The sequence below is a fragment of the Phyllostomus hastatus genome, unplaced genomic scaffold (genome assembly GCF_019186645.2).
Source record: "Phyllostomus hastatus isolate PE091 unplaced genomic scaffold, TTU_PhHast_1.1 phas_contig_308, whole genome shotgun sequence".
Lineage (NCBI taxonomy): Eukaryota > Metazoa > Chordata > Mammalia > Chiroptera > Phyllostomidae > Phyllostomus > Phyllostomus hastatus.
The window spans coordinates 528,340-552,898 of NW_025333848.1; the positions used below are offsets into that span (position 1 = coordinate 528,340).

General features: G+C 40.9%; 1 protein-coding gene and 2 pseudogenes across 1 annotated transcript; 1 reads left to right on the top strand and 2 right to left on the bottom strand.

Annotated features, from left to right (window-relative positions):
• Nucleotides 1-1,613: 1,613 nt before the first annotated feature.
• Nucleotides 1,614-1,713, top strand: LOC123819427 (annotated as a pseudogene).
• A 1,342-nt stretch (nt 1,714-3,055) lies between these two features.
• On the bottom strand, nt 3,056-4,332 carry LOC123819413 (annotated as a pseudogene).
• A 2,447-nt stretch (nt 4,333-6,779) lies between these two features.
• Nucleotides 6,780-12,395, bottom strand: NANOG (Nanog homeobox). The gene is made up of 4 exons (XM_045839687.1): nt 12,245-12,395; nt 8,780-9,039; nt 7,360-7,446; nt 6,780-7,202 (listed from the first exon to the last, which is right to left on the bottom strand). The coding sequence occupies exons 1-4, from the start codon at nt 12,393-12,395 to the stop codon at nt 6,780-6,782; spliced, it is 921 nt and encodes a 306-aa protein (XP_045695643.1).
• Nucleotides 12,396-24,559: the final 12,164 nt, after the last annotated feature.

Sequence of the window (24,559 nt, forward strand, 5' to 3'; positions counted from 1 at the left end):
TTACCATTTATCCCCCTTATACCCTCTTCCACTCCTTGCTACCTCCTTTCCCCCTGAAAAGCTTTAAATTGGGTTTTTACCTTGCCTAATTTCTTAAAAGTTTTTAAAATTTTTTCCTTTATTGATTTTAATGAGAAAGAAAGGGAGAAAGACATCAACATTTTTGTTCCACTTATTCATGCATTCACTAGTGGATTCTTGTGTGTGCCCTGACTGGAGATTGAACCCACAACCCTGGTGTTTTGGGACACTACTCTAACCGACTGAGCTACCCAGCCAGAGCTCTCCTAATATTTTTTTGGCAGCTTCTTCCAGCTTTTGTGCTGACATTCTCACATAGATGATGAATTTGGCCCTAATATTTATTAGCTTAATTGTCACAGAGCAATCTTTTTATCTTCTTAGGTATTAACTACACATTTTTAAGTTTTTAAAACATAAACTATAAACTTGTTTTTTAATCACCATTATCTAATAGTGCTTTAATAAACTAGCCGGTTAATGAGTTCTCATTTAACCACGAAATCTGCAAGAAACAAAAGGAATGGCCAGTCCAAGAATATTGTGAAATGTCAAGTATGAAGTTTAATTTCTATTATTTATGAAAACATTTTTCCATATTTTAAAGCATATCTTAACATGTTTAAAATGACAAAATGTTAATAGCAACATAACTTGTGGTGGCAAATAACCGAAACAGAAACAACTGAAGTTGTAGTACACGTGTAATATATACTATGTAGCAATAAAAGCGAGTCAGATCTGAATATACTGAAATGGAAAGATATTTCTGATATTTTCTAAGTAGAAAAAGCAGGCTGCAGAACAAAATGCATAACATAGTCCCATATTCGAATAGGGAGAAGTGTGTTATAATTCTGTTTGTCATTTGTGCGCATGAAAATGCCTGGGAAGACATTAACAGTGATGTAAACAAAGTTAACTGTAATGACCTTGTCTTAATGAAGTTTATTTTTACTTATTGATTTTTTCCTCTAAAAATAAATGAACAAAATCTTTTTTTTTTTTTAAGGAAGATGCCCTGGCTGGTGTGACTCAGTGGACTGAGTGCCTGGGTTGCAGGTCAGGTCCCCAGTAGGAGGTGCATGGGAGGCCCCCCCACGTTGATGTTTCCCTCTCTCCTTCCCTTCCCTTCTCTTCTCTCTAAAAAATAAAATCTTTTTTTTTAAAGGAAGAAATGCTTTGGTAGAGAATATTTGAGAAAGAAACTTTCTCAACCTTTGCCTAATAAACTTAGGAAAAAAATAGGGAATCTTACTGTTTTTGCACATATGATCCTTTCAAACAAATATATTTCTAAATTCTGACACGCCAAATTGAAGATGTCATGATAGGTGAAAAAAGTAGTTTTCAAAAGAATAGAATATATGGCCCTGGCCAGGTGTCTCAGTTGGTTAGAACATCATCCCAACACACCAAGGTTGTGGGTTCAATCTCCCATCAAAGCACATACAAGAAACAAACAATGATTGCCTAAATAAGTGGAACAACAAATTGATGTCTCTTTCTAAAATTGATTTTTTAATGAAAAAATGCATGGTATAATCCTGTCACAAAGTATACATATATCCATTAAAATTCACATGTACTGCTTGCTTCAGCAGCACATATACTAAAATTGGAATGATACAGAGATTAGCATGGCCCCTGTGTAAGGAAGACACACAAATTTATGAAGCATTAAAAAAAATGTACTTGTAAAACCACCCATATACAATAGCTGTAGAAAGTGTTTATCATTGAATAGATGTTTTTAGTAGATTCACTTTATTATGTAGTTCTTAAATTTGTTTTTAATAGCAGGTTTCTTTCAGTTTTGCAATCAGAATGTACAATTTTATAAAAAGATAAATCAAAAATGTTCTTTGGCCCTGGCTGGTGTAACTCAATGGATTGAGTGCAGGCTGTGAACCAAAAGGTTACGGGTTTGATTCCCAATCAGGGCACATGCCTGGGTTGCAGGCCAGGTCCCCAGTAGGGGGCATGTGAGTGGCAACCACACATTGATATTTCTCTCCCTCTTTCTCCTTCCCTTCCCCTCTAAAAATAAATGTAAAAAATCCTTAAAAAAATGTCCTTTGCTTCCTTGATTTGATTTTGCTATCCTCTGCCTTAGGTTTTTTTATCCCCCTTTTTCTTTCTTTCTTTTTTTTTTTTTTGGTAAATGTTCACTCTGTTCACATAACACAGACCCACAGACCTGTCAGTGCAAAACAAGAAACGGCGCCAAGTAAAAAGCAGGTGAGAAGGAGGAAAAAGAAGAGGCCTGCTCAGTAACGCCCACGTGGTTGTTTATGTAAATAATTATTAAAAGGATATTTATTTAAGTGCTGGCAACCTTGGGTGTTTTTTATTCACAAATCCATTGTAAAATCTAGCCATTTCTTTATATAGTTCTTACATTGTTTTAAATAAACCTTCTGGAGAACATAACAGGTCTTAAATAATTGTCACTTTAGTATAAAGTGTGCAAGTTGATGAGTGAAAAAGCATTTTCTTAGTGTGTCCAAAGGGCTCAAAGAGTCTAGGATCATCACAACCAAAAAATAAACAGATTTATTCCAGATTTGCTTTGATCATGCAAGTCAGCAAATGGTCCGGACGCTTAGGAAAATGCCAGAACCACTGTCTGTTTTCCTGAAACTATAAAATACAGTTCTTTTTCTTACAGTTTTAGAAGCCTCCCTAATCCCCATAGGAGAAAATAACTTTTCTGAGTGAAATCCTGAAGTCAAATTTTTACCTCAAATTAAATTTGACTTACAAAATCCAAGTTTTCTAAATCGATTTATTAATTCTTATTCTTATCCTGACGGTTGGCATCGTTAATACTTTAACAAAACCACTTAAAATTGGCCACGTGTGTAAGATAGTTACATGTACAAAAGATATACACATTAAAACCACTTTAAAATAGCATAATGTGTATTGAGAATAACTTTTGTGTTCAGAAATGATGGTAAAGACCTAAAATAAAAGCCACGCCCTGTCCTCGGAGGGAGTCCCATCTTAGAAGCGGGGGCAGCTGCCCCTGTCACACCCGTAGTGTCTCTGGAGGGATGAGGACGGAAACGCCATGGTACTTGGGGTGCTTGTATTTCTCTCTGACCTGCTGCTGGGCCCTGAGGTAGGTCTGGTTCAGGTCCAGGAGACAGGGCTTCAGGTTCTCCAGGGTGTACCTCGTCTGCCGCACCCAAGAGTCAGGCCAGCTCTGTCCTGTGACCGTGTAGAGTGCTAGGTAGAAGGCCGCTCCGGCGATAACTGAGGGCAGGTGGGCAGGTGCTTGGGGTACGGGTCCGCGTGGATCAGACTCAGCTCTCCCAGAAACATTGCTAAGCTTTCAACTTCGCAGTTTGCCGGCTGCTGGTGCAGAAAGCACTGGGTGAGGAACTGATTGGCAGTCGGGGCGACCAAGTCGAACGCGAGGACTTTGAGGACCAGGTGCTCCATTCTGAGAACCTGCTTCTTGGTGTAGGTGTCGTCTGTAATGTACACAAACTCTGCTACTTCTGGGGGGTAAATTTCTTCAAACTTCGGGGCTAACAGCATAGCAGCAGTCCCCACAAGCTGAAGTTTTCCTCTCAACACAGACATGGATGAAAGGAACCTATTGATGTCGTTCACAGCCAAGTGCAGGGTCTCATTCTGTAGTTTATATTCCTCTCCTACTTCAACTAACCAGTCCACGAGGATGGCCCTCATTGCTGTTGGTGATGTCTGGCTGTTTCTTCATGTAACCCACTTTAGGCTTACATTTAACCTCCATTTCCCAAAGGTAGGTGTGGATGTCCTCGTGGTAGTCTGGGACTTCATTAACATTCACTGGCTTCTCATTTTCCAATATGATCGACATATCCATGGTCTGCGGTGACTCAAAACTTCCATCCACTGGATAATCAAGAGATACCAGTGGTTTTCTCGGTTCAGGTAAACCAATAGCTGAATTAAACGCCAGGACGTCTTCACATTCTGTTTTGGATTCACTTGGCCTTTTCTGAGTCTCTTCTGCTTCATCCACATGGATGGTAAATGCAGGCTGTTTACTGTGCATTCCAGGGAGGGATGATGACATGCTCATCATTTACATTAAGATCCTTATGGGGTGCACCCCGTCGCGTCTCGGGCCTTTGCGGCGGCGCTGGACCCCGCTAGTTCCCGGCCTTCAGTACAGCCAGCCCCGGACTGGGTCCGGGGCTGCTAAGCAGACGACTCCTTCTCTGGGTTGATGTTCTCCTTGTCCTCTTGGGGTGCTGTCTGCTGCACTGTGAACAGCGCTGAGCCCGCCTCGCGGGCCGCAGAGCTGCCTAACATCCCTGTTCCCAAGGGCAGGGCGGGATGACCCTGCGGTGCCAAGCAGCGTGCACTCGGTCCCTGGTCCCTCCGACCCCAAGTGAGGAGCAGCGCTCCAGTCAGCTGCCCAGCTGCCCAGCTGCCCGCCGCCGCAGCCCGGGCCACCCGGCCCGCCCTCCCTCCCGCCGGGATCGGAATCGCTGAGAACCAGCGAGGCCGCAAAAGGAGCAGGCACCGCTGGGCGTGGAGGAACAAGATCAACCAGAAACTCAGCCAGCAGCCCCTTTTACCTCCCTTTTTCAATCTTTTTTTTCCTTTTTCTTCTCCAGTTTCCAGCATGATGCTTTGAAGGTGATAGGTGCTCTTCTCCACTTTGCTAAACTTTCCTTAATTCTTAGCCCTATCCTTGCCTATTCCCAATGTCTAATAAACCCAAGTTTATGCAAAACACAAGCAGTTAAGCAGGGGTGTAAAGAATTGCTCCATGACACGGGCAAGTACTGCAGAGCTGTGCTGACATTTCCTGGGCTCCATCACTTTATAATAATAGTTTCTTTTCCCAAAAGTTTCTAGGCTCAGGTTCATCATTTGGTATTTCCTCAAAATTTTTGTCTACTATGTGCATTTAGTTGGAGCCAAAGATTTTGTAAAAATGTTAGTGACAAATTAAAAAAAAACATAGTTTACTCTAACTACTTTTGTTTAATCCTTCATTCATATATTCAAAACTTAAGTGAAAAAGGCAGGTGGCAGGACCAGATTGACTTTTTTCAAAGTCACGATTGAATCTGTCCTTGAACTGTAAGACTAAAAAGTGGCGACTTAGAGAATGGCATTTCGTACACTATTTTCGTAGTTCAATAAAATTTTTGTTTTGTTTCAGGTGTCTACTTGGTTCATAATGTAATGCTTGGCACAGACTCAGACACCTGACAGTTGAAAGGAACAGCGTGTTGTCCTTAGGTCTTGGCAGAAATTAATTATCCCGCCTTCCTTTTCTTCTGTGAAATGTCTAGATAATTGGATTGGATGACATTATAGAGCAATATTGGAAAATTGAGAGAACCATGAAGAAAATGACCACGAAACCTACTCTGGTTATTCTCTGCATCTCTGATGCTTCAGAGACCTGGAGGTTTCCATGGAGCAAAAGGCAGAGTCATGAATGAAAAGTGCTCCCACAATCCAATAAACTTGGGACAAGCCTGGGTGGGAACAGGGCAGTGAAAAAAAGGGTTTACTAGTATAAGTTATAGGGGACTGCTTAGCTTCTTCTAAGGTGAGGACATAGTTTACCTGGAAAAGAAAAATTCTATTTCAAACTAGCCCTAGTGTTTACTTATATATTGGTCTCTGATCCATTTTTTTTCAGTCTTAACATTAATACACTTATCAAGTCATACATTGCAATGACATTAAATTGTGCTGTGTAGTTATCTATGAATTTAAATGTCAAAAAATAAAAGCATTTTATTTTTAAAATGCTTAAAAATAAGCTTATTCCAACATAAGGTGCTTCTGGCAGGGTAGAATTACACTGAATAAAGAGAAGTCACAGAACCTGTCGTATATGTGACATTCGTTACAGGGTGACATTCCAGTACTGCCTCTCCCCGCTGCCTCTCCAAACCCAAGAGCTCTGCTCATCACTTTCCGCATCCTCTAGATGTGTCACTCTTAACTGAAAATAGCCACAACTGTATTGTTTCAATATTACACATACAAAGAGGATGTAAGCTTGTTCAAGTTTAGTTAGTCATCTATCATAACCTTCATGACTTTTTTTTGACTCATTTCTAAGATAGCAATCTCCCCAGTGGCTAGAGAAAATTTCAGTTAATTTCCCCCCACATCAAAAATGCAGTAAATACCCATGTTGAGCAGATTTTTACTCGTTAGACCACTGGGTAAAAGTAAGACAAAGCCAACTAATGGGAAAATAGATGTTTTATTTATTTGTACTTAAACTTATAAACCAACCAGCCAAACTGGTAATATGATGATACAGCAAAATACAAAACATCTATCACAAATACTTGAGTAATAAATTGGGGTTTGTAGTAAAACAGCAAAAGGGGCAGAGGAAATCAGTTAAGTATATTGTAGCTTAACCATTCACCTGAACTGAGGTTTTTAACAGGCCTCCCAATCCCAGAAAACACAAATAATCTTTTATCACACATCTTTGTACTTTTACTTTCTATTCTTGAGTTTGAAATTCTACACCCTAGAGTAATTCAAAATAGTATTATATTTAATTATCTATAGCCAGAGACATCTTATATGTCTCTAGCTGCAAGGCTACGGAAATCTCTGATTAGACTCTGCATACCTCACCCCCACCGCTCCAAACTGGCATAATGAGAAGCAGCATATCAAGGCAGAGACACACTGAAAAATCCTAGGACATATATAACCACTGCCAAATTGAGATTGAATACACCTGTTGTCACATTGAATGTTCAGGACTAAATGTTTGTGGAGTCAGGCTGCATATTCATGGAGTAATCTGGGAATAAATCCATGGTTTGCTGGGTGGTATAATACATAGGGGTTTGCAGTATTGTATCATAGCTTTCCCCAGCAGTTTCCAAGGTGACCTCTAAATCACTGATGGGAGTTTGCTGGAACTGAATCTGGGGCTGCAGGGATTCCTCTCCATAACTATAGAACTGATTGGTCCAGGCCTGGTTGTTCCAGGCCTGGGGGCACCAGGTCTGACTATTCCAGGAATGGTAGTTCCAAGATGGGCTGTTCCAGGAATGGTTGCTGCAAGAGAGGTTACTGCAGGTCTGGTTGCTCCACACTGAAAGGTTTCCAGAAGCATTCACCAAACATCCCTGGTGATGATAGGAAGAGAAGCCCAGGTACTCTGTAGTTGCTGAGCTCATCTGAAAGAAAAGGGTGTGTTAACTGAAAGGGTACAGAAAAACTCAGAGCTGTCTGTGACTGGAGTTGTATGACTTCAGTCATACAACTGTGACTTCAGCAATAAACAAAACTAAAATGTCACTGAAAGGGAAGAGCAGAATAAATGTTTCCTGTTACCTGAGTTAAACGGTTGCTATTCTTTGGCCAGTTGTACTTCTGCCACCTCTTACATTTCATTCTCTGGTTCTGGAACCAGGTCTTAATCTGCAGGAAAAAAGTGACAAAACAACATAAAATAGTAGTAACACAGATGTGCTAGGGACCAGAATATTATTCACATTCCACACCCCCCCGCCCCCCCGAGACGACTACAACTAACTAAAGCTCAGGAACAAAATTCTAATTTCTAGAGTCTTTTAAAAAACAGGCTGCAAATCTATTAACCTGGAAGTGTACTCTATTAACCTGGAAGTGTACACTTAAACGTCTACTCACCTTCCTTTAGTTTACTCATGCCATTAGTCACAGTTAATTTTAATCTGTTTGCAGTAAAAAAGCCCCATCCCCATGAACACATCATGTAACATATTTTGCCATATATAATGTGCACTTTTGTCCAAATTTTTTAGGGAAAATTAAGAATGCACATTATACGTGAGTAGTACTAATTCCCTATCTATATAAATGCTTTTAACTCTTTTAGTTATGCTTATGTGTTAAAAGTGTAACTCTAGAGAGCACCCTGGCTATTGTGGCTAAGTGGTTTATCAGCCTATGAACCAAAGGGAAGCTGGTTCGATTCCCAGTCAGGAAACATGCCTGGAATGTCAGCCAGGTCTCCAGTAGGAAGTGCTCGAGCAGCAACCACACATTGATGTTTCTCTCCCTGTCTACCACCCTTCTCCTCTCTCTAAAAATAAACAAATAAAATGCTTTAAAAAAAGTATAACTCTAAAAAAGCAATAACAATATCCATATGCAAAATAATACCTTGGAATATAAACAGTCAGTTTGTTGTAAAAAATTTTTTGTACATTGTATCTGTTCTTGTATTTTTGTACTTATTTGTTACACAAAATCTCCTGTACCATAATATGTTCAATAGTAGATGCTAAAATTCCTTTGTAATACAAATCAAGTATCTAAATATAAATGTATAAATAATTGAATTAAAAAAATTAAAATGAAAGATGTCCCCCCTGAAAGTGTGGGCCAAATCCTATGTGCACATTACACATGAAAGTACTTTATACATGGAAAAATGCAGTATTTCATGAAAATGGTGATATTTTAATTCAGGAATTATGAAATATACCACTAGGACAATTAGAAAATATCATGTTATATTGCAGGACACAATAAACTAAGATTCCACATGGCAGCCCTGGCTGACGTAGCTCAGTGGATTGAGCACGGGCTGCGAACCAAAGCATCGCAGGTTCAATTCCCAGTCAGGGCACATGCTTGGGTTGCAGGCCAAGGCCCCCAGCAACCGCACATTGATGTCTCTCTCTTTCTCCCTCCCTTCCCTCTCTAAAAATAAATAAAATCTTTAAAAAACATTTCCTATTGCAAAGAAAACAACCAAACACCTTACCTGTTTATAGCTAAGGTTCAGGACGTTGGAAAGTTCCTGCATCTGCTGGAGGCTGAGATACTTCTGTCTCTGAAATCTCTCATTGAGTACACAGAGCTGGGCCTGTGAGAAGACGGTTCTGACCTTCTGTTTCTTGAGCTGGCCCTTTTCCTCCTTTGCTACACTGTCCTCTATAGAAGTGGGCAGTGTTATGTTGGGACTGGTGGAAGAGTCAGGGCTGTTCTGAATAAGCAGGTCCATGGAGGAAGGAAGAGGAGAGACTGCTGGGAATAAAAACGACACTTTTCTCTAAAGCCTTTTAAATACTAATATGCATATTTATTTTCAAAGCATTTTTAAAGTCTTCACAACCTCAGAGCTAGGTAGGAACAAATAATTTTTAAGTAACCTGAGTAATATGCCAATCTTTGTACAGTTCAGTAAGTTTACCAGTGTTACCATTTTACATGCAATAGTCATGGCTACTCCTAATGGACTTGGCTAATATTGCTGAGGAACACAGTGGGATTCAAGCCTCTGGGGCAACACCCTGGCTGTTCATACAAGTCAAAACAGATTACTTGATTCCCAAGTACTGTGTCCCTTCATAACTTCCTTTTAGTAATCTTCATACCTACATAATTTTTTTAAACCGATGGTCAGCTTTTTCCAGCCGGTGCTATGCCATGGGCATGTCTCAAGACTGGCACAAATGCCAAAGACTGGGGGCAAGAGCAAGTCCCAGCACGAGAAGCAAACCTCTGAACTGGAACGCCATGCTGCCAGCACTCAGATTGGCCCCACTGCATACGCACAGTCCACATGTGGGGAGGCAGCAAGAAGTACCACCTGTGTATGTGGGCAGCTTCTCCTGGGGCTCCTGAGTGTTATAATGCAAAACAAGGATTACTGATGTTGTCTGCAATGCACCCAACAAGCTAGTCTGTACTAAGACTCTAGTAAAGAACTGCATCGTGCCCTGGCTGGTGTGACTCAGTGGATTGAGCATGGGCCTGTGAACCAAAGGGTTGCTAGTTCGATTCCCAGTCAGGGCAGATGCCTAGATTGCAGGCTAGGTCTCCAAGATGGGGCTTGGGAGAGGCAACCGCACATTGATGTTTCTCTCCCCCTTTTTTCTCCCTCCTGCCCCGTCTAAAAATAAATTTAAAAACAACTGCATTGTGCTTATTGGCCACACAGCAGACAGTGGAAATCCCACTAGGTACTGCCCTGGGCTGCAGGAAGGGCACCAAGTTGACTCCTAAGGAAGAAGAGAATTTAAAGATGATCAAAGAAAATTCAGAAGAAATATGACAAAAGGACAAAGAATTCCAAAATCAGCTGATGGCTCTGTGCTGGAGGGCAGGGAGCTGGGGTTCTAGCTGATAGAAATCAAGGCCCGGAATGGCAAATGAATGCTCCTCCCTCCTATTACAGCTCATGTAACAAAGGTATTTATTCCAAAAAATAAATAAATCAGTAAACTGATGATCAGATTCTGGCAATCCTATACCATCAACAGTTACTACCCATTACTAAATACCAAGACTAATAGGAGATGTGATGTTTGATAGGCTTCTGTTTCAATCCAGACTTTCTTAGCTCTGTGACCTCATCTCCAATATTATTCCTCCCTCAGTCAGTTTCTTCATTGACTAAATGAGGTAATAGATAAAAAAATTGTCTAGCACAGGACCTGGGTATATTGACTTTGTAATTTATTTCCTGTATTACCTACATTTAGGTAAGTGCTTTGATTCCTATTTGCATTAAGTAATTCCCAGTTCTCAACTCCAATTCCTAGTCATGGTATAAATGCACAGGCTTTAGAAGGCAAAAACTTGCCTTAGGTGGTGTGGCTCAGTGGATTGAGTGCTGGCCTGCAAACCAAAAGGTCGCTGGTTGGATTTCCAGTGTAGGGCAAAGACCCGGGTTGCAGGCCAGGTTCCCAGTCTGGGGCACATGAGAGGCAACCACACACTGAGGTTTCTCTCCCTCTTTTTCTCCCTCCCTTCCCCTCTCTAAAAATAAATAAATAAAATCTTTTTTTTTTTTTAAAGGCAAACATTCACAATCTTATGCTTCTTGCAAACAGATACAGGAAGGAAACAGATACAGGAAGGAAACCCTCAACTAATGACTAGAAGTGGGGCAAGTTTTAAAAATTAACCATCTACACAAACTTGCACTTGGCTTGTTACAGAGGACATGCCCACCTGCTATTTCTCTCACAATCCAGCACTGTTTTTTCAATGTTGAAATTATCAAAGGACATTAATACAAAGTTCACCCTGGCTGGTGTAGCTCAGTGGATTGAGCACGGGCTATGAACCAAAGGGTCACTGGTTCGATTCCCAATCAGGGCATATGCCTGGGTTGCAGGCCAGGTCCCCAGTGGATGCCATGTGAGAGGCAATCACACATTGATATTTTTCTCCCTCTCTTTTTCCTTCCCTTCCCCTCTCTCGAAAAATAAAGAAATTTTTTAAAAAAGCAACACAAAGTTCAAGGCAATAGGATAGCATTAAAGCCCAGAACTCACAGTGGTAACTCTTCCACATCTTAGGTTTTACAGTTGTAATAATAACATAGTTTTTAAGCTAAGTTTTATACTATTTTGAAAATGGTATTTTTGGCTAAAAGGTACTTTACCTTTTCATTTTTAACAGAATGATTTCCAAAAAGGTGTTGCTGGCTTTAAGTACCCCAAGCACCTCCCACACACTGTTATTCGGAAGCCTAGGTGCTAGAGTATAGGTTTTGAAGCCAGACTAGATTTTATTTCCCAACGCCAGCCACTGTCAGCAGATTAAACCTTCTGGAATTATCTACCATAAAGCTAATACTTCCTTGGGATTTAGGAGATTTGAGCATAGCCATGTGCTCACAGAGCTTTCCATGAACTCCCATACATCCAGCGCATGGGAGAAAAGCCAGACTGCTACTGTCGTGGAAAAGTAAAACATTTCAACGAGGTGAGACTCGTGTAACCAGCCAAGCCATTTCTGGCACTCCTGGAGAGATGGACCAGGAAGGTGATGCTCACCACCAACCACTGACACCCTGCCCCCGCAGTCCCCCCAAGCTGTGATGTTATTTATCACCTCTGGCTTAGCAACGTCTCCTATTACCATGTGCCTGATGCAGTGTTCTGATTTATACATCAGCTCATTTATCACAACACATTTGTTTCCATTGTTTACACATATAAATTCTCAAACGCACAGTACGCAGTTGAACTGCTGAGTCCCACGCTCCTAGTCTCAGTCCACAACTCCTGACACCTGGGACGTGGGTGAAAGGACACACATGCTGTATTACAATTGAAAGAGAGGTGTCACGAGGATTAATAAATAGATAATGACACCTGCTTCTGTTAGTGGGTACAATTGCTCACAAAAGGCGAAAGGATGACCCTTACCCCCTTTTCCCTCTTCCTCTCTCCCTGAAGGAACTCAGGCTTTCAAGGATTCAATTTTTTCTTACCAGTCTCTGTATGGAGTGTCTCAGTAGATGACATTGGCAAGGATGCATAGTTTTCGTCAGGCTCGTACACCTCAGGCACTGGTGAAGGTTCCCTAGAATTGGATGCTTCAGGGCAGGGCAGGCTTTGGGGAGAAGCCGAATCCACACTCATGCTGCTGAGTTGAAGGAGGAAAACGTCAGGAACTAGATGGTAAGATAGAAGAGCTTAGAGAAATACGAAGATCTCCAGGTGTAAAAGTATCAAAAAGACGGGATGAAGTGAGTCACCTTTTCTATAAGGAGAGCCAACCAACCCAGTCTAGGAAAAGGTGGAGATGGTGGAGGCTCGAGATTTATAAGGGAGGCTCGGCCACATTTAGACCCGCCCCTCCTGGTAGCCCCACACCCACACACACCCTCTCGAAGTCTCAGTTAATCCCGTCTGCCAGTCTCCCCAAGGCCATTGTAATGCAAAAGGTAGCTGCGGAATAACCTAGACTGGGTGGGGAATGAGAAAACTGGGGCCACAGACACAATAAACCCGGTAATGAAATGCTTCTAGATTCCTCACTTTCCTACCTTTTAAAATCAAAGGTATACTTCCAATTCCTGAGGCTATGTCAGGTGAATGAAACTCCCACTAGGACAATTACTTTCTTGATTTCTAGACCCCTAGAAATTGGGCTACTTATGCAGAAACTTCAACTTCCTCAGTTTACCTCTTTGACTGACCCTGAGGTAGCAATAAAACACATTGTGTGTTGCTAAGCCTTCAATTGATGTTAAAAGTAGTACTTGTTTGCAACTTCCACTAAAGTTGCTTCTTCTTTTTTCAGCTTTCATAAAGACTGCCTAGTCTTTCCAATGGGACTGTTGTCTTGTTTTCCGGAAAGGAGCTGCGATCTGCTAACCTAAGACACTTGGGTGTCCTGTTAGTAATTATGCACATACCATTTCTATGGAAGATTTTCAGTTTGCTTACACATGTTACTGAATAGAATCTTGGTTCAGCCACTTTTAAAAAGTCTCAATTTTCTCATCTGTAAATAGGGACAAAAGTACTTTCTCTGTGATGTTGTAAAAATTAAATAAAGATAAATGCACTATTTAACACAACAGTGACCTACAAACAATGGCTGTTAATAGAAATTCTATCAGGATTGTGTGCCCATGACCTTCAAGTTTGAAATTACCTTTTGTCGGGATTTTTATTCTAATCCAATGGACAACACAATAGAATGAAACCACAACCTTTTAATCTTACCTGGGACATTACTAGATGTAAAATGAGGAAGTTTACTGACCAACCAATTGAAAGGAGGGAATTAAAGAAGAACATCCTCTAGACTAATGATACTCCTATAATGGTCTTGTCAAAGTGCTTGTGATGGGTTCCTTTTAGAGTCAATGTTTGCCTTCCTGTCTATCCCTCTTTCCCATGCAGTCATAATTTTATGGCCTTTTTCCCCCCTTCCCTGGCTCTTTCTTTAATCAGTTTTTTCTTCGCTAGCCTGGCAATTCAGTCATGTCCTTCAACCCTGCTCCATCCTCACACTGTTCTTTTTTTGGTATGTCTTCCAAAGGAACAGTTTTTAGAGTTGGGTTCCAGCACTAACATATTTATGACAAACATAACAGTCCACAGCTTTCAATTTTCCTCCCCATTTCCAAATTCAACATTTAAAAAACTTAAGATTTCTTCCCCCTTTTTAATCTCTCATCCCTAAAAGTAAACCCTTAGCAAATCCCTGTCACATGTATTGGCTCTAAGATACAACTCTTAACCTGTCCCCTCCGTGAGCTCTGCTACTTGGGTCTCCAGAGCCACTGGCTTTGCAGCTCTGCAAAATGGTTTTTGTTCACAATGCAAGATGTCAGCTTGTGAGCGTAGGAATATTGCTCGGTCTAACAAGGGGATGAAATTTTATGTGACCTTTTCTTTGCCTTTATAGAGCATCATTCTGGAAACCAAGGGTCTGGAATAGGGGAGCCAAAGAGCGGGTACGTGGAAAGACTGTGTGGTTTATGCAGATACTCTCTGTCTCATTAGAAATAGGATATGAGCCCTGGCCAGTAGTTCAGTTGGTTAGAGCATCGTTTGATACACCAAAGGTGAGAGTTCCATCCCCAGTCAGGGCACATACAAGATGCAATCAGTGAATGCATAAGTGATTGGAAAAACAACAAATTGATGTTTCTCTCTTTCTCCCTTCTCATTCTCTCTCTCAAAAAAAAGTAAAAAAAGGAAATAGAATAAGATTTCTTTAAAAGAGGGAATGTGATGGATGTTAACTAAAATAATTATGGTAATCATTTATTGACATGTACATGTATCAGATTATTTTGCTGTAAACTTTAATATAAGGTTATATGTCAATTTACATCTCAGTAAAACTGGGATAAAAATAAAGAAGGGGGAACACCTGACTTCCTGGCTCTCATTTCGCAGTTTGGTGCATGACAGCAGTCAAAGCCACCGTGGTTTTCTTGCAGCTCTCTAAACTGCAGGTACTAGAAGCTTTGTTCTTTGCTGACGGGGGTTCTTTGCATGAGAGACTGGGACAAATTCACCTCATCCTCCTGACCTGCGTCCCATTGTATTCAGTGTAAGAGCCTCCGGAGTGAAAAGTCAGGAGGAAGGGGGTGGTAGCTAGCAGGCAGACTTACTACATTCTTTGCCCAGGAAAGCAATTTAAATAAGTTGAGAATGCTTCAGAAGCTGCCGGAGACCTTGGGTTTGTTTGGGTAGGCTGTGTGGGTGGAGGAGGGGTGTGTTGTAATGTGCTAGAGTCCGGGGCTGAGAATGTGACTCAGATGAAACCCTTGTTCTGCATTTTACAGGCATACCTTGGAGATATTGCAGGTTCCACTCCAGACCAACACAATGAAACAAATACTGCAATAACATAGTTACATGACTTTTTGGTTTGCCCACGCATATAAAAGTTACATTTACTCCAGTGTTGCATGTAAGCGTGCAATAGCATTATGTCTAAAATAGAGTGTCCATACACTAACTTAGAAACACTTTTTGCTAAAAAATGTTAACCATCATCTGACTGTTCAACAAGTCATAATCTTCTTTTTAAATTCTTTAAAAAATTTTTCTATAGAAGTAACATTGATTTATAACATTACATAAGTTTCAGGTATGCAACATTATAATTTGACATCTGTATGTCCTATGTCATGCTCACCACCAGAAGTCGTTTCCATCCATCACTGTACAGCTGAGCCCCTTTATTCTATTTCTATTCTTTACATTGTTCCACTACCTAATAAGCCCATTCTATAAGTAACTATTCCTTGTTGATTATGTATACACATACATGTGTACATATTTAGTGATTTAATAAACATTTATTGGCCAGGAAATATTATACTTACTGCTTATTTGTTGAAATTATAGTCAAGAGACCTTAGAGATAAAGAAATGGCCCTGGGCAGTGCAAAATAAATAAACAAACAAACCTGTAAAATTTTAATGAAATCTCCCCTTGTCATTACTTTACATTGCTCCCGTATTCTTCCTCCTCGTAACCCAGTGGTTTGCTCTCGGTCTCCTTTCTGGTTCTTCCTTCTGTCCTGTGTGTCTGAAAGTGTACCAACGCTTAGTTCTCAAACCTCTTTTCCACTTACACTCACCACCTGGGTGATCTCATCCTGTCATATGACTTTAAATACCATCAATATGCTTTTGACTTTCAAAGGTATATCTTTATCCCAGACCTACTCCCCTATCTCAAGTCTCATGTATCCAACTCCTTACTTAACATCTGCACTTGCATTTCTAATAGGCAGCACAAAATTCACCTTTCCAAACCGAATTTCCAATGTTCCTCCCTATACAAGTTCTTTATAGCCTTCTCCATCAGTGGTTAACAATTCCAATGGTTTAATTGCTCAGGCCAAGATCTTAAAACCATCTTTGTTTACCAGGCCATCAAAATATACCTAGAATCACCCCTGGCTGGTGTGGTTCAGTGGATTGAGTGCCAGCCTGCAAACCAAAGGGTTGCCAGTTTGATTCCCAGTCATGCCTGGGTTGCGGGCCAGGTCCCCAGTTAGGGGTGCATGAGAGGCAGCCGCACATTAATGTTTCTCTCCCCCTCTTTCTCCCTTCCTTACCCTCTCTCTAAAATAATAAATAAATAAAATCTAACTTTCTATATATATCTAGAATCATTCATGTATATATACACACACACACATATATACATCTTTCTTTTAATTTCTTTTCATTTTTCTTTCTTTTAATTTTTGCTTCTTTTAATTTTTTTCCTCCACATGTTTTCTGTTTTCACTGAGTGATTTTTTTTAATCATCACATGGACTAGAGCTCAGAGAACCAGAGGAGCAAGAAATGGTTATTTCTTTTAACATGTATCTGCCTGTGTCACAGAAGAGCTGGGGCTTGAAATCACCTGCATCCTCTGGCCAAAGAGTAAGCTCACATTGGCAATCGGTCTAACACAAGCTGCACTTAACCTTTGGAAGTATCTACGAGGCTACACGGCTACCACCCTGTCCAAACTACCATCTATTGCTAGGATTATTCTAACAGCCTCCCAATTGATTTCCTCATTTGCATCATCACCTTCCTGATCTAGTGTCAACCTACTGGCCAAAATGAAAAAAAAAAAATTTTTTTTTAAGACAAGTCTCATCAAACTATTTCTTTGCTCAGAATCTGTCTTTGGCAGTCTCACATTCAGAGTAACAAGTCAAACTACTGAGATTACGTGGACTCCCCTCTAGTTTTGCACTGTACCTCCATCTTGTCTCCTTGCGTTCTTCTCTACCCCATGAAGCTGGATTCCTTGCCGATTCGGGAACAAGCCAGCAAAACTCCAGAATCAGCATTTTTGCCCTTTTATCTCTTTCTGATCCATTTTCCCCTCAGAAATCTAACCAGCTTTATCTCTTCCCTCTTTTAAATCTTTACTATTACCTTCTCATTGATGTCTCTCATGCCCTATCCTCCTCCACTTGGTTATTTTCATAGCATTTATCATCATCTTGCATAACATAAATTCTATCTATCTATCATCTACCATCAACTATCATCATTTTCCATCTGTCCACTACTACTAAAATATGTTACATGAGGGCAATTATTTTAATTTTTGTCTGTTTTGTTCAGAGCAGTATCCCCAGCCCTGGGGGAGTGTGGTCCAAAGGCCAGCACCATCAGCATCACCCAGAATCTTGTCAGGGACACAAATGGATGGGCTTTATCACGGATGTAATGAATAGGAATCTCTGGTGGAGGTCACTGGAAATCTGTTTTAAAAGTTCTCCAGTTGATTTTTTTCACTTGCTATTGTTTAAGAACTACTATTTTAGGAAAATACTAGGCAAATAATACTGCTTTGTGTTACTTATAAATGAAGGAATGGGTTTCAATAAAATCTGGAACTTTATAAGCAAATAAATAGAGGGTGGGTGCCATTTCCTTGCATTTAAATATTAAATTTTACTTCAGTGTGATACACAAAATAACATTTGTGGGCCCAGAGAAGAAAAATTCACTTAATTTGAACCCCCAGAATAAATGCTTATGATTCCCTGACTGGTGTGACTCAGTTGGTTGGGAATCCTCCTGCAAAGCAAATGGTCACAAGTTTGATTCCTGGTCAGGGCACATGCCTGTGTTGCGGGTTCTGTGCCTGGTTGGGGCAAATGCAGGAGTTCTCTCTCACCTCAGTGTCTCTTTCCCTCTCTCTCTCCCTATTTTTAAAGAGTCCTTCTCTTTAAAAATAAATGTATAAAATCTTAAAAGAAATTTATTTGCTGAGATGGACTCCCCATGGTCAATTGAGGGCCCAAATTTTACAAATAGTTAGAGTCTAGCAGCCATTTGCTGGCAGGGGCTCCACAGGTACTCTGTGTGCTAGGAAGAACCTCAGACCTTACCATTAGCACAAGTTTTGAAGTTCAATGAAAAATTCATCTGCAAGAAAAATATGTGAGACATCATTGACATTTTCCACCATCCAAACCTTTACTTAGTACATTAATAACTATGTCATAATAGTTTTATTTTCTAACTCTTCTCCAGTCTGTCCCCTAGATGTTTGACACCAGTCCCTAGACCCTAGCGAAGGCACCACCTCTTGCCCAGACTGCACCAGAATGATGTACCTGAAATTCAGTCATGTTTCCCTCTGCCGAAGTCCTCTCTACGTAAGCTCACAGTCTGCCCTCTGCCTGCTTCTCAAGCCCATTTGAAGCTTTGGCAAATTGCTCTACGCAAGCAATCCCCGCTGTCTTGAATGCTTTTCTCCCCTCTTTGCTTGGTTCATTTTTGTTATCTTCCTTTTTTTAGTTTTTACTTCATTTTATTTTATCCTCACCCAAGGATTTGCCCATTGATTTTAAAGAGAGGGGAAGGGAGGGTGAGAGGGTGAGAGAAACATTGATGTGAGAGAGAAACTTTAGTAGGTTGCCTCTCGAACACTCTCTGACTGGGACCCCACAACCCAGACATGTGCCCTGACTGGGAGTTGAACTCATGACTTTTCAACCTTTCAGTTTACATGAGAAGATGCTCCAGCCAACTGAGCCACACCAGCCAGAGCTCCCATCTTAGTTATCTTTCAAGACACAGATCAGGTGTTAACTTTTATAATCCCTCTTCTCCCAGTGAATTAGGTGCCCTTCTTCTGTGTCCAACTCCCTTTACAGCATTTGTAATTTTATACTTTAGTCACAGTTTTGTGTGCCTGGATTTCTAGCTTGGAATAAAAATTCCTTGAGGGTCTGGCTTGTTACTACTACAACCTAGTGCTAGCATTATATAGTCCACAGTCCCAACTCCCCCCCCACCCCCCAGTTGGCACCGCGGGGAGCTTTTTTGAAATGTAAATTCTTGGGCTGGGTCTTACCTTAGACCCACTGAATCCAAATACCTGGGAGTGGGACCTAGGAATCTTGTCTTTTAAAAATGTCTAATTCAACTTTGGCTGGATAGCTAGCTCGGTTGGCTAGAAAATGATTCCAACATTGCTGGCCACTGTCAGGGCACATACCAGAATCAACCAATGAATGTTAAATACCGTATTTGCTGTATATAATGTGCACTTCTTTGCCCAAATTTTTGAGGGAAAAATAAGGATGCGCATTATACATGGAAAGTACCAATTCAGTATCTATATAAGATAGATGTGTTAAAAGTGTAACTATAGAAATAATGATATCTGTACGCAAAATAATACCCTGCAATATGATAATTGGTTTTGTTTCTAAATATAAATAAGTAAAAAATAGAATTAAAAAATAAAAATGAAAGATTTTCTTCCTGAAAGCTTGGGCCAAAAACATGGTTGCACATTATACACTGGAGCACATGGTACACAGCAGAATATGGTAAGTGTGATGTGGGGGAGGGGTTAAGAATATGGTCAGTGAAACAACAAATTGATGTCTCTCTCGAAAATCAATCAATAAAAATGTGTTTAAAAAGTATTTAAGATCAGTTAAAAAAAACTCTAATTCTTATACACCCTAAATTTTGAGAAGTACTGCTCTGGAATACAGTGCAAGACAGAAAGGAAAATGCTCAGTACTTATTTATTAATTAATAATTTAGCTCCCATTGCTAAAACAATGATATTCAGAAAATTGAATATTCAATTCAGAAGAACTGTAGGAACTCAAAAACAAAAATGCAAATTTCTTTCTTGTGGTTCAGTTTTAGATTTGTCAGGTCTTACTCTAACTAAAAGTTTATCATATTTAAGAACTAAATTATTACATGTACCAAATTCTCAGTTCTAGTGAAGAGTTCAGAAGGGTAAACCATCAAGCTGAGTGGTCAGAGTACTTTTTTTTAAGCATGCAAGAATTTTTTTAGGGGAAATGCTTATAGGAGAGCAAATTAGGAAGGAGCTTAAAAGGCTGGGGAGCCACTGCAGATGATGAAGCAAGTCTGACCCCCAAGTGAAGGAGGAAGAGAGGGAGACTAAATGGAAACATCCTAGACTGCCTAAAAGTCTAAGTAAGTTTCAGCAAAGCCATCTGGGAGTGCTGGAGCCAAAATCAACCATCACATGAGTCCTAGTATACTTTCGTACTTTGTCACTGGCTGGGTGAATTGTCCGAGTTTTGACCCTGAGCAACCCTAGGGACATCAGGGCATCCTCCCTCTTTCCCACCTTACCCTCAGGGCATCTTTGACTCAATGTAAAAAGAGATCCCCGCCCTCTCGAGCCCCCCGCCATTATGTCTAGCCTCCGAGGGAGGGGAAGAACATCTGGAAAAGTGTACCAAATCTGAGTAAATGTTTAAAATTGCTCTAGAATGATCTGATATTCTTTTTAAAAAAAAAAGATTTTATTTATTTATTTTTAGAGATGGAAGGGAGGGAGATAGAGAGAGAAACATCAATGTGTGGTTGCTGGGGGTCATGGCCTGCAACCCAGGCAGGTACCCTGACAGGGAATAGAACCTGCGACACTTTGGTTTGCAGCCCACGCTCAGTCCATGATATTCTTGATCTAGAGGTGAATAGAACTTCTCTGTTTATTAGTAGGTATTAGAGAATGAGGAAGAAGAACTTAGAGAAGTAGTCGAGTGAGGTGAGGTGATGGTGGTTGTGGTAAGAAGAAAGGGAAACATCTAGCACCTTAGTTGCTGGTAGAGGGATGGAATAAGGCTGTTAATACTAATAACAATTCATCTAAATATTGTACTTAAAATATTTCAGGATGTCAAAGTATTCTAATATTGTAAAGAGATTAGAGAGAGAAGGAGTGAGAGGTTCCTGTCTCCCAGAAGCAAATAAGTTTAATCATGTAAAGGCAAAAGTTCAAAGCTACAGCAGTTAGCATGATGTTGAAAAAGCAATTCAAATTTATGGAAGCATTCGTTGAAGGTACTAGAAAGGGTTAGGGCAAAAAGATGGGGAAATATGGCAATGTTTATTTTTTTATTATTTTATATTTTTTAAGATTTTATTTATTTATTTTCAGAGAGAGAGGAAGGGAAAGAAATAGAGAGAAACATCAATGTATGGTTGCTTCTCTAGTGCCCTGTACTGGGGGACCTGGCCCATAACCCAGGCATGTGTCCTGACTAGGACTCAAACCAGGGACCTTTTGGTTTGCAGGCCAGAGCTCAATCCACTGAGCCACGTCAGCCAGGGCCAATCATAGTTTTTTTTTTATTACATTTCATTAATTATGCTATTACAGTTGTCTGATTTTTCCCCCTTGGCTTTCTTCCACCCAGCACCCCCACTTCCTCAGGCAATCCTCCCACCATGGTTCATGTTCATGGGTCATGCATGTAAGTTCTTTGGCTACTCCATTTCTTATGCTGTACTTTACATCCCCATGGCTATCTGAAACTACCTATTTGTACTTCTTAATCCCCTCACCTCTTCACCCATTCTTCCCCATCCCCCTCCCATCTGGCAACCATCAAATTGTTCTCCAGATCCATGATTCTGTCTCTGTTCTTTTTGTTTGGTTAGTTTATTTTTTAGATTCAACTGTTGGTAGATATGGGTTTTTTTGTGGGTTTTTTTTTTTGCCATTTTATTGTTCATACGTTTGACCTTCTTTTTCTTAAATGAGTCCCTTTAAGCCCTGGTTGGTGTGGCTCAGTGAACTGAGCACACACCTACAATCCATTTGATTCCTGGTCAGGCCACGAACCTGGGTTATGGGTCCGGTCCCCATTTGGGAGCATATGAGAGGCAGCTGATGTTTCTCTAACACATCGATCTTTTTCTCCCTCTTTTTCCTTCCTTTCCCCTCTCTCTAAAAATAAATAAGTAATTAATAAATAATAAATTAAATAAGTCCCTTTAACATTTCTTATACTAATGGTTTGGTGATGATGAACTCCTTTAATTTTTTCTTGCCTGGAAAGCTGTTTATCTGCCCTTTGATACTAAATAACAGCTTTGCTGGGTAGAGCAATCCTGGCTATAGTACCTTGCTTTTCATAACTTTGAATATTTCTTTCTTTTCATAACTTTGAATATTCCTTCTAGTCCGCAAATCTTTTGAGAAATGAGCTGACAGTCTTATGGGAATTCTCCTGTAGATAACTAACTTCTTTTCTCTTGCTGCTGTTAAGAGCTTCTTTAACTGTTGGCATTTTAATTATGATGTGTCTTGGAGTGGGCATCTTGGCATCCATCACAATTGGGATTCTCTGTGCTTGCTGGGCTTGCATGTCTATTTCCTTCACAGAATTAGGGAAGTTTTCTTTTATTATTTTTTCAAACAGATTTCCAATTTCTTGCTCTTTCTCTTCTGGCACCCCTAGGATGTGAATGTTGGACTTCTTGAAGTTGATTCTGAGGCTGCTATCCTCATTTTTTTGGATTCTTTTTCTCTCTTGTTCTTTTTTTAAAAAAAGACTTTATTTATTTTTAGAGAGGGGGAATGGAGGGAGAAAGAGAGGGAGAGAAACACCAATGTGTGGTTGCCTCTTGTGCCCCCCCTACTGGGGAGCTGGCCCACAACCCAGGCATGTGTCCTGACCGGGAATTGAAGCCGTGACCCTTGGGTTCACAGACTGGCACTCAATCCACTAATCCACACCAGCCAGGGCCCCTCTTATTGTTCTGATTGGTTGTTTTTTGGTTCCTTATATTCCAATTCATTTATTTGATTCTCAGCTTCATCCACTCTACTGTTGTTTTCCTGTAAATTGTTCTTTATTTCAATTAGTGTATCCTTTGTTTCTGACTGGGTCTTTTTTATGCTATTTAGGCCCTCACTACGTTCCTTGAGCATCCTTATAAACAATGTTTTGAACCCTGAATCTAGTGGATTGCTTATCTCCATTTCACTTAGCTCTTTTTCTGAAGTTTTGATCTGTTCTTTCATTTGGGCCATGTCTCTTTGTCTCCTCATTTTGGCAGCCTCCTTGTAGTTGTTTCTATGTATCATGTAGGGCTGCTATGTCCTCCTGTTGTGGTAGCATAGCCTAATGTAGTAGGTGTCCTTTAGGGTTCAGCAGCACAGCCTTCCCTATCACCCAAGCTGGGTGCTTGAGGTTCACTCTTCATGTGGGTTGAGTACACCCTCCTCTTGTAGTTGAGTCTTGGTTTCTGTTGGCAGATCAATGAGAGGGATTTACCCAGGCAAGTCAGCTGTAAGGTTTGGCTGTGACCACTTACCACCAACCTCCGCCCTCCATGGAGGATCAGCTGGGCAGGGGCAGGGTGGTGGTGCAGCGGTGTGGTCTGTAACTGTCCACTAGTTGTGTTGGCCCTGGGGTACCCCAGGTGGTGCAGGCCAAGGTCAGCCCCCACCTGTATTTTGCCTGGGGCCACCCTGCCTGAGCCATAAAGCAATCTGAGATGGCTGCTACTTGTGCTGGGTTTGGCAAATCCCAGGCAAAGCCAAGCTGTGAATCTAGGCCAGCTGCCGCTACTGCTGGGCCTGGGCTCACTGAAGCCAGCTGTTGCCTGTTTGAGAGAATTTAGAAAGTTGTGAAGCATGAGCCGAGATGAGCCATTCATATGGAAAAGCTGCTTGGGCAGGCCTGTAAATTGGGTGGGGCAGAGTCTCTGGGGATTTCTAGTACTAGGAAAGCAGTGTTAGCCAGATTGATGGAGTCTCTGCTATGGCACCAGCCTACTGGCTCTATAGCCACATTGGGGGAGGGTTTAGAAAACAGACAATGGCTTCTGCTTGCCTTCATGCCAGACACTTTAGTTTCTCCCTGTATACCATTTGTGCCTTTCAAGCTGCTACCCTGATGCTGGAGCTCAGAGGGAGTGAGGAGTGAGGCTGAGTAGGTGAGTCCGTGCGTGGGTTCTTTAAGAGGAACTGCATGGGGCTCCAGCAGTTTCTTCCACAGACTCAATCCCTACTGGTTTTTGCAGCCAAAAGTTATGTGGACTTATCCTCCTGACACTGGAACCCTGGGTTGGGGGCCTGGTGTGGGGCTGGGACTCCTCACTCCCAAGTTATTCCTCCTGAGTTTTTTCTACCACATGCAGCTGTGGGACCAGCCCATTCATGTCTGTGCTCCTCCTACCGGTCTGGATGGATGTGGTTTCTTTAATTCTGTAGTTGTCAGACTTCCATTAAACTCTATTTCTGCTGGTTCTGAGTGATGGTTGTTCTATATTTTAGTTGTAATTTTGATGTGGTTGTATGAAGAAGCAAGCCACATCTGCCTATGCTGCAATCTTCACCAGTAGTCAATTAGGCTATTTGAGGTGTATGTTGTAAAAGTATTTTGTAAATGTAGTTAACATCTACCATCAGCTGACTTTGAGAACATTATCTTTAATCATCTAAGTGGGCCTCACCCAATGAGTTGAAAGGCCTTGAGCCAAACCAAGGTTTTCCTGAGGAAGAAATCCCA